The 10,446-nt window shown below is 44.6% G+C and overlaps 1 protein-coding gene across 1 annotated transcript in view; it reads right to left on the reverse strand.

The window, feature by feature from the left end:
• Window positions 1–10,445, reverse strand: part of Pacs1 (phosphofurin acidic cluster sorting protein 1) — a 120,556-nt gene extending 110,111 nt beyond the window's left edge. The window contains exon 1 of the mRNA XM_013021146.1: window positions 10,025–10,445. Within this exon, the coding sequence (XP_012876600.1) occupies window positions 10,025–10,374 (350 nt within the window). The 5' untranslated portion in view covers window positions 10,375–10,445. The remainder of the gene's footprint in view (window positions 1–10,024) is intronic.
• Window position 10,446: the final 1 nt, after the last annotated feature.

Consider the following 10,446-nt stretch of genomic DNA (forward strand, 5'->3'; position numbering starts at 1 on the left):
TTTCTTTTTGCTTATGTGGTGCTGAGGAATCGAACCCAGGGCCTCAGGCATGCAAGGCAAGCACTCTACCACTGAGCCACCTTCCCAGCCCCTCGACACATTTTTTTTTTTTTTTTAACATTACTTTTACAGTACTGAGGAATGAGCACTGAATCACACCCCCAGTCCTTTTGCTTGCTTTTAGTTTGTTTTGCAGGAGCTAACACTGATTTTCCTCAGATCTCAGCCTCCTGAGTAGCTAGGATTAGAGGCATTATCTAGAATTAGAGGCATAAGCCACCTGTGCCAGGCTAGATTTCATTCTTTTAATGGCTGAATACTGTTCTGCTATATCTATCTCTGCCACATTTTATTTATCCATCATCCACTGATGGATATCTAATTAATTCTATATTTTGGCTATTGTGAGTAGTGTTGCAATAAACTACAAGTACAAACTCTCAGCCATACTGTTTCCTTTCCTTTTTTTTTTTTTTTGTTGGTCATAGGGCTTGAACTCTGTCCCTGTGCTCTTCAGCTCAAGGCTAGTGCTCTACCACTTGAGCCATAGGGCCACTTCCGATCTTCTGGTGATTTACTGAAGATTAGAGTCTCCTGGGCTTTCCTGCCAAGGCTGGCTTTGAACCATGACCCTCAGATCTCAGCCTCCTGAATAGCTAGGATTATAGGTGTGAGCTACCAGCACCCAGCTTCCTTTTCTATTGGTAGTTTTATTTATTTATTTATTTGCTTACCTGTATGCTAGTTTATTTCTAGTTTTTTTGAGAAACTTTTCATGGTTATATTAATCTGTACACTTCCAATTTAAATGAGAGCTGCCCTTTTTCTACATCCTCAACAGCATTTGTTTTTCTTTTCTTTCCTTTTTTTTTTTTTTTGGTAGTCCTAAGATTTGAACTCAGAGCCTCACACTTACTAGGCTGAGCTCTACCACTAAAGTCACATCTTTGGCCCAACTTTTCATAGGTTATTTTTGAGAAAGAGTCTAGTTTCCACCTGGGAATGTGCGTGAGCCTTGATCCTCATCCTTTAGGCTTCCTTTCCTTGCTTGGATCACATGCTGTGTCACCATGTCCAGCTTCCCTCCATGGAGATAGACTCTCTTGGACTGGGCTGACCCTGAACTTGGTTTCACAAACTGCTAGGATAACAAGTGTGAGCCACCAGCACCCAGTTTGATTTTTGTTTTTGTTTTTGGTCAGTTATGGGTCTTGAATTCTGGGTCTGGATGTTGTTCCTTGGCTCTTCAGCTCAAGGCTAGTGTTCTACCACTTTAGCCACAGAGCCACTTCAGGTTTTCTGGTAGTTTACTGGAGATAAGAGTCTCATGGACTTTCCTTCCCGGGCTGGCTTTGAACCATGATCCTTAGATCTTAGCCTCTTGAGTATCTAGGATTACAGGCATAAGCCATTCATTGGGGTTTTGATATGCATTTCCCAAATGATTAGTGATATTGAGCATTTTTAAAAATTTTACTTTATTGTAAAGGTGTTGTACAGTTACATAAGTAAGGCAATGAGTACGTTTCTAGTTGAATAGTTACCCCTCTCTGAGCAATTTTTCTTATATTTGTTGGTAATTTATATGGCTCATTCTTCAACCAGATTAATTTTTCAAATTTTTTCAATTTTTAAAATATTTTTATTGTAAATATACTGTACAGAGGGGTTACAGTTACATGAGTAAGGTAATGCTCCTATTGAGCATTGTTATTTACGTTTTTTATGTTGAGGTTTTTTTTTGTCCGTTGTGAGGGCTTAACTCTGGGCCTGGGCACTGTCCTCACCTCTTCAGCTCAAGTCTAGCACTCTACCACTTGAGCCACAGTGCCATTTCCAGCTTTTTCTGCTTAGGTGGTGCTGAGGAATGGTACCCAGGGCCTCATGCATGCAAAGCAAGCGCTCTACCATTGAGCCACCTTCCCAGCCCCATAGTTGTTTGCATTCTTTATGTATTCTGGATACTCATTCCTTATAGGATGAATAGCCTGAAAATAGTTGCACAAAGAGCCATAAATATTAATAATGGATACTTAGGCATTTTTTTTCTTTAAGACAGTGTTATCTAGAAGCACTTTGTGTGGTGCAGAAATGTTCTGTCCTGTTCAATATGTGACAAAGTGACATGAAATGGAGCTAGTACAATACTGAGGGTGTTGGTGCATACCTACAATATCAGCACTCAAGATCACGAGTTTGAGGTATTGCTACACTAACTACATAGCAAGACCTTGTCTCAAAAAAAGAGAGAGAAAAGAAAGAAAGAAAGAGAGAGAGGGAGGGCTGGGAAGGTGGCTCAGTGGTAGAGCGCTTGCCTTGCATGCCTGAGGCCCTGGGTTCGATTCCTCAGCACCACATAAGCAAAAAGAAAAAAGCTGGAAGTGGCGCTGTGGCTCAAGTGGTAGAGCGCTAGCTTCGAGCTGAAGAGCTGAGAGACAGCTCCCAGGCCCAGAGTTCAGGCCCCACGACCGGACCCCCTCCCAAAAAAAAGAAAAGAAAAGAAAAGAAAGAAAGAAAGAGGAGGCTAGTACAACTTAGGGAGTGTATTCAATGTAGCAGCTTTAAAAGATAAAGCACTTTGCTATTTAAAGACATAATTCACATAATAATGGATGGTTTTAAGAAACTATTTTCTAGAAGCAGACAGAGAGAGAGGGAGGGAAAGACAGAGGAAGGGAGAAAGGGAGGGAGGGAGGGAGGGAGAGAGGGAGAAAAAGAGGGAGAGGGAGAGAGTATACTAAGGCCTGAATTTAGGGCCTGATGCTCCCTTTGGCTTTTTTCCTTAAGGCTGGCACTCTACCACTTGAGCCATAGCTCTACTTCTGGTGTCTTGCTGGTAATTGGAGATAAGAACTGTACGGATTTTTCTACCCAGGATAGCTCTGAATCTCTATCCTCAGATCCCAGCCTCCTGAGTAGCTAAAATTACAGGTGTGAGCCACCAATGCTAAGCTAAGCAACACATATTATCATTTATTTGGCTTTTCTATTATGCTTCCCATAGATAAAGGTAAAGAGGCCAGACACAGATCTGTCCCTAATAGTATAAAGCCATTCTCTGGGTTTCTAATAAGCTTTCTAACCAGATAAGCATATTGTAAAATGTCTAAAAAAGAGAAATCCTCTATGGTAGATGTTAACATACACATCTGGGCTATTCAAATGTTCTTCACATTTTGCTGGTTACTCTTGGGGCTAGACCTTGACAAAGGAGGATACTGTCAGAGCTTGCTAACCCAACCACTTCACTTAAGGCCCTCTGAAAGAAGTTCTAAGGCCAACTTCAATGCTGTCTTTTTTCAAGAGCCAACACCATCCCTAAAGTGATGGAGTGTCTAGGAAAGACTGACACTTTCTAATCATTCCTATAGCCACCATTAGATTCCCAAAGAAGGAACTTCCAAAATGCAGCAATGCAGACAACAACTCACTGGACCTGCTTGAATCAACATCAACAATCAAGCCAAGGCCAAAGCAGAACCAGTCTCCTGAGCTGAGGGAGTGAAAAGGCAAAGCCCAAACATTTTCTGACTTGTACCTCCCTCCTGCATGTATGGACAACAGTGGCAACTCACTAGCTTGGTTAAGAAACTGGAAAAACAATTTAAAAAGAAATCACACAACCACTAGTATATCTTAAAGATTTGTAAATCAATGCATGTAAAACGGACTCTGTGGAAGTCATTCTCTTTCAGACTTGAGGAATCTGAGCTTTCACAGGGACCATGGATAATATTACTCTGATAGGGAAGATATTCTATTACAACACTCACATCACGAAATTCAAATCTCCTAGGGCAGAAACATGTTTCTAGGAAATTTATTTATTTATTTACTTATTTATTTATTTTTAGGTCCAGTCGTGGTATCTGAACTTGGGGCCTGGGCGCTATCGCTCAGCTCTTCAGCTCAAGGCTAGTGCTCTACCACTTGAGCCACAGCACCACTTCCAGCTTTTTTTGTTTTGCATATGTGGTACTGAGGAATCAAACACAGGGCCTCAGGCATGCAAGGCAAGCGCTCTACCACTGAGCCACCTTCCCAGCCCCTTTTTAAGACTTTTAATGGTAGGAGGACAATAGACATTTCACCAGTTCTTCATATTTGATCAATTCAATTTATTTTATAGCTATAATTTAGAAAGTACTTGCTTCTATAGCTCTTTTTTTTTTGTCAGTCTTGGGGCTTGAACTATGGACCTAGGTGTTGTCCCTGAGCCCTTTTTGCTCAAGGCTAAACGCTCTACCACTTTGAGCCACAGTACCACTTCCAGTTTTCTGTTAATTGGGAGACAAGAGTCTCACAGATTTTCCTGCCCAGGCTGGCTTTGAACCGTGACCCTCAGATCTCAGCTTCTTGAGTAACTAGGATTACAGGCGTGAGCCACCAGTGCGTAGTTACAGGTCTTATGATATTTAATCCACATCTCTTAGAACAGATGGTCAAAAAATTCTCAACTATGGTTCAAAAGACTAAGTAAGGTAGGAGGTTTCCTAGTATATGGTAAAAAGAGTGAACGGTCCTGGCTTGCCTAGTGTTTCTGTGCACTACACTACTCCCAAGTGTTTTCATACAAGTAACAAATCTGCTGCAGGCCAATCATGTCAACTCACCTGTAGTCACCTGCTTTAGCTCTAACACTTCCAATAAGAATTAATGTTTGTGCTGGGCGCCAACAACTCATACCTATAATTCTACTCAGAAAACTGAGATCTAGAGGATCTCAGTTTGAAGTCAGCCCAGGAAGAAAAATCCATGAGACTCCATCTCTTTAAAAAAATTAAAAAGTACATACACAGAGAAAAAAACATGTAGGGGACATGGCTCAAGTAGTAGAGTACCACTAAGCAAGCAAGCCACGCATGCTTCAAGGCCTTGAGTTCAAACCCAGTACCAAAGGGGGAAAAAAATGTTAAGCTCAGAACGCATTTTTTTAAATATGTGGTCCAGGGAGAAATGTACCTGGTAACTGTGGAACTCCTTCTTTAAGTACACATGCAGGTAAGGACATGCAAAGGTGCTTTGGACTGAAGAACAAATGTAATGTGGTTTGTGAGTGACACAACAGAGTACATGTCATCTAATAACCATTTTTATGCCACAGAGGAAATTTTTTTGGGGGGGTCAGTTGTGGGGCCTGGGGTCCCTTAGCTCTTCAGCTCAAGGCTAGCACTCTACCACTTGAGCCACAGTGCCACTTCCAGCTTTTTCTGCTTATGCGGTGCTGAGGAATGGAACCCAGGGCCTCATGCATGCAAGGCAAGCACTCTACCACTAAGCCATCTTCCCAGCCCTGGAAATTTTATACACCTGTAAAATTTACTTGTTTTTATGTCCCCTCCTACCTACAGCAACTCAAAGAAAGAACAAAAGGAAAAAAATCTCACTGTAACAAAGACTGAAGAGATTGATAGTAACTCTAAAACATTTCCTTTAATATTAAACAACATGTCACACATTTTCCACAATACTACAACATATCCATGACATACTGGGCCACAGTAAGGGAAGATGCCTGAGTTAAAACAGAAGGAGGGAATACAATGCCAAGCGTTACAGCAGAGCTGTCTTACAATAATGTCCTAAAAGCAACTATATAACTGTGATTGCATCACAAGTGAGAACAGGTTGAGACTAGGGTCTTTTCCTTTACATATTCATTCCATTTCTTTTGTTTTGTTGTTTTGTTTTAATGCTGGTAGTGGGGTTTGAAAAGTCCTAGCACTCTCACTTGACCTTTTTACTCAAAGTTGGCACTCTACCATGTGAGCCATAGCTCTAATTCTGACTTTTGTTAGTTAACTGGAGATAAGAATCTCACAAGCTGGGTGCCAGTGGCTCTAGCCTGTAATCCTAGCTACTCAGGAGGCTGAGATCTGAGCATCAAGGTTCAAAGCCAGCCCGGGCAGGAAACTCCGTGAAACTCTGATCTCCAATAAACCACCAGAAAACTGGAAGTGGCGCTATAGCTCAAGTGGTAGAGTGCTAGCCTTGAGCTGAAGAGCTGAGGGACAGAGCTCAGGCCCAGAGTTCAAGCCCCACAACCAACTAAATAAATAAATAAGAAAGAAAGCAAGCTGGGCACTGGTGGCTTATGCCTGTAAACCAAGCTATTTTGGTGACTAAGATCTGAGGATCACAGTTCAAAGCCAGCCCAGGTATGATAGTCTGTGAGATTCTTATCTCCAATTAACCACCAGAAAAGCAGAAATGGTGCTATAGCTCTAACTGGTAGAGTGTTAGCCTTGGGTAAACACTTGAGCTCAAGGATAGCGCCAGGCTCTGAGTTCAAGTCCCATGACCCCCTCCAAAAAAAAAACATCTAGAGTCTAAGAAAATTTAGATGTTAGAGTAGAAAAATAGCTGAGAAATATCCACAACATTCAGTATTTTTTTCCAAAACAATCTACGTTTCTACAGGCATTAAGAAAGGAAGTATGTATGACCTTAATAACACTTGACTGTTTAAATCCTTGCTCTCTGCACTAGGTAGACACAAACACAGTCTTCTGCCCACCTAACTCTAGATCCAGATCTACCATTAAGTGTGCATTTAAATGCCTATTGGTTTATACAAGTGCCACTGATTTATACAGGACAAGTTAGTCCTACACAGTGTTGCACATTGTAATATATTCTAAACAACATGAACAAGTATACCCAGGAGACCTCAAATTTACTGGATGACTCAATACTTGGAGAGGGCCAATAGCAGGCCATATTCTCCCCACAGGGTGTTGTTTTCCATTTTGAAACGACAGTAGCATGCTTCAAGGGTTTCACAAGGAACTGGGAGACACAAAGGAGTTGGCTGGAAAACAAAGTCAGAGCAGGACAGCAGACAAGTTCAAGGACTAGTCAGTAAACATGATACAACTACATGCACTCTACAAGGTAAACAATCAGCTTTTAACTGCTACCAAGTTAGAAGAGTAATTACCCATTCTAACCGGATGCTTGTTCATTTCTTGGGCTATTAATTTATTGCATGGACTCTTTGGTGCCCAAAGAAATCTAGGATCAGACTAAAACAGAACTGTAATCAATGATTTTATTTGCCCCCTTTCCCCCAACCCCCTCTCCCGCCCCCACAGCTTTCATGCCCTTTCAATCTAACAAGCTAGAGAAAACAACTGTCCAAATGGCACCAGTCAAACATAGTGACAGATGCAAAAGGAGAATGGACAGGCTTGTGTTACTAACAGTGGACCCATGCAGGAAACAGGCACAGGCTTTTATGCCTAGAAGAGCTGGATTAGCATGCTTTAATACACAAGCCTACACAGAAAGAGAGAAGCCTGCTCAGGACCAAGAGACACACCCATCACACACGAGGCTCTCACTTGAATTTGATGGTGTCCTGGGGTTCTGGCCAAAGCAAACTAAACTACTGTGGCTCCGCATTTCCCCAAAGGAAGGGCAGAGAAAAAAGTGTAAATCAGTTTAGTAAGTGCTGAAAACAAAGGGAAGAGGGAACAAGTGGAAAACAATCTAATTCTCTAGTGAAGTTTTTAATCACTACCTTTGGAGCAACAAGCCCACTCTACATATAAATACATCCTGGTGATACTTTTGCACAAGAGCACAAATCCTGAAAACACACATACATATAATTATATAGAGGCTGGGAAGGTGGCTCAGTGGTAGAGCGCTTATCTTGTGTGCTTGAGGCCCTGGGTTCGATTCTTCAGCACCATATAAGCAGAAAAAAAAGCCGGAAGTGGCGCTGTGGCTCAAGTGGTAGAGTGCTAACCTTGTGCTGAAGAGCTGAGGGACAGCGCCCAGGCCCAGAGTTCAGGCCCCACGACTGGACCAAAAAAAAAAAAAACACATATAATTATATAATAGTAATATTTATAGTTATATATGTACATATATACATATAGTACTACTCATACTAACAAAAAGGAAATAACCAATGTTCATCCAGAGGGGACTTATATCCACTAAAAAGTACTTAAAACTGGTGGAGTGCCAAGGGCTCATGCTTGTAATCCCAGATACTCAGGAGGCTGAGTTCTGAGGCTCACAGTTCAAAGCCAACCTGGGGAGGGAAAGAGGACTATAATACTCTTATCTACAATTAACTACCCCAAACCAGAAGTGGAGCTGGGGTTCAAGTGGTAGAGTGCTGACTAGAACAAAAAAAAAAGCTCAGGGTGGGCACCAGTGGCTCACACCTGTCATCCTTGCTGAGGAGGCTGAGATCTGAGGATCACAGTTCAAAACCAACTGGGGCAGGGAAGTCCATGAGACTCTTATCTCCAATAGACCACCAGAAAACCAGAAGTGGCACTGTGGCTCAAGTGGTAGAGCACTTGCCTTGAGCTGAAGAGCTGAGGGACAGTGCCCAGGCCCAGAGTTCAAGCCCATGACCAGCAAAAAAAAGAAAAAAAAAATCTCAGGGACAGGACCTAGGCCTGAGTTCAAGCCCCAGGACTGACACACACACACAAAGTATTTAAAGTGGAGCTACTATACAATATTGATAATTCTCATAAGCCTGAGTTTAAAACCAAAAAAAAAAATCACAGAATACAGTATTTTGTATTTCTCCAAACTTCAAAATCTCCAAACTTTTAAATATATTGCTTAAAGATGAATATATGAAATAAAACTATAGCCAAAAAGAAAACAAGGGAAACGATAAACAATTCAGAAGAGTGTTTACTTCTGCAGGGGATGTGGTTCAGGAAGAAGCACCCTGATGGCTTCCACAAGAGAAATAATACTCTATTTCTTAGGCTAAGTGACATACAAATATTGACTAGTCATTTTTGCATATCTTATATTTGGAGAGTGTGCTAATAATACTCAACATAAAGAGAGAACCTCTGAGCCCGGCGCCGGTGACTCTCACCTGTAATCCTAACTACTCAGGAGGCTGAGATCTGAAGATTGAGGTTCAAAGCCAGCCCAGGCAGGGCAGTCCGTGAGAATCTTATCCCCAATAAACCACTCAAAAACCGGAAGTGGCTCTGTGGCTCAAAGTGGTGGAGCGCTCGCCTTGAGCTGAAGGACAGCGCCCAAGCCCAGAGTTCAAGCCCCATGACCAGAAAAGAGAGAGGAGAGAGAGAGAGAGAGAACCTCACAATGCTCCCTAATAGAGCCTAAGACTTCAAGGTAACAGAATCAACTTGGTTTAGAGGTGACAAAAAGAACAGCTCCAGGCACTTCTCTGGGTTTATTGAGTAAAACCAGCTTTGCAGGTTATCTACAACACTACTGTCCCCACAGAGTTGAAAACTGTCTTGGCAATAGATAAGATCCCCAAACCCAGAAAAATTTTATCCATGGAAGGCCCTAGATTCCAACAGACAGAAGAATGGACTGAATTTAGGAACACGGCAGTTCTTCTATGGAGCCCTTTGAGAGGCTGTGCTCCGTTTCTAGAAGGGAGGAGGGGATGAAAAAATACACTTGGGGACACACAGCAATAGAACCCCAAAACTGAGAGCACAGAGTCCCAGGAGAATGGGATGTAAAGCACAGATGAATGTGTAAACCGAAGCCTCAAGGGTTAGTGTACTGGGATTTACCTGCAAGAGGTGACAATCGAGTTTGGCACATGCTGAGTATGTTGGGAAATAATAATATCAAAAGCTATCTGAACCACATCTGTTTAACATATGTACAGCCAACGGGCAGCAAGGCAGGCAGGAAAAAGTGTGACTTGCTGGGGGAAACTGACCGTCTGGAAGGCCCGCCAGGGAAGGCCCTGGGCCGAATCCAGAAGGCCCGGCTTGCTCGGGGAGGGGAAGAGGGTGGTCCCGGCCCAGGCAGAAGGTGGGGCCGCCGGGAGAGGGTGGGTCCCCGCAGCGACTGTCCTCGGAGGCCAGACTGGAGCCCAGCCCAGCTCGGGGATAGCGGGGTGGTGGGACCTGGGGTGGGGACGGACCCCCACTTACGCGAGGGGACCGGGACTGGTGGGGAGGCAGGGGCCTATCGCGGGCTCAGCCAGCCCCGCGGGCGCGTCGTCCCCCCCCCCGCCCCAGCCCCGGCCCCCGGCCCGCCCGCGGCTCACCTGGGCACGCAACTGGACGAGCTCCGGTCCACCTCCCAGGTGGCATACAGATTCATCTGCACCGGGGCGGGGGTGCGGCCTGGCCCCGGGCCGCTGGGAGCCGCGGAGCCCGAGGCCACCGCGACGGCCATGGAAGTGGAGGTGGACGAGGACGACGAGGAGGCAGCCGCCGCCGAGGTGGACGAGGACGACGAGGTGGCCTGGGCCAGCTTGGGGGGCGTCGGCTGCTGAGGCGGCTGCGGCGGCGGCGGCGGCTGCTGCTGAGGGGACTGGGAGACCCCCGAGCCCCGCTGGCCGCTGCCACCCCCGGAGCCTCCGGGACCACCGCCCGTCCCTCCGCGTTCCGCCATGGTCCTGCCAGGGGTCAGGAAGCGCGGGGCTTACGCACACGGAGGGCCGCCGAGCGGTTCCAGGCGTCCCCC

Source organism: Dipodomys ordii, unplaced genomic scaffold (assembly GCF_000151885.1).
Source record: "Dipodomys ordii isolate 6190 unplaced genomic scaffold, Dord_2.0 Scaffold54, whole genome shotgun sequence".
NCBI lineage: Eukaryota > Metazoa > Chordata > Mammalia > Rodentia > Heteromyidae > Dipodomys > Dipodomys ordii.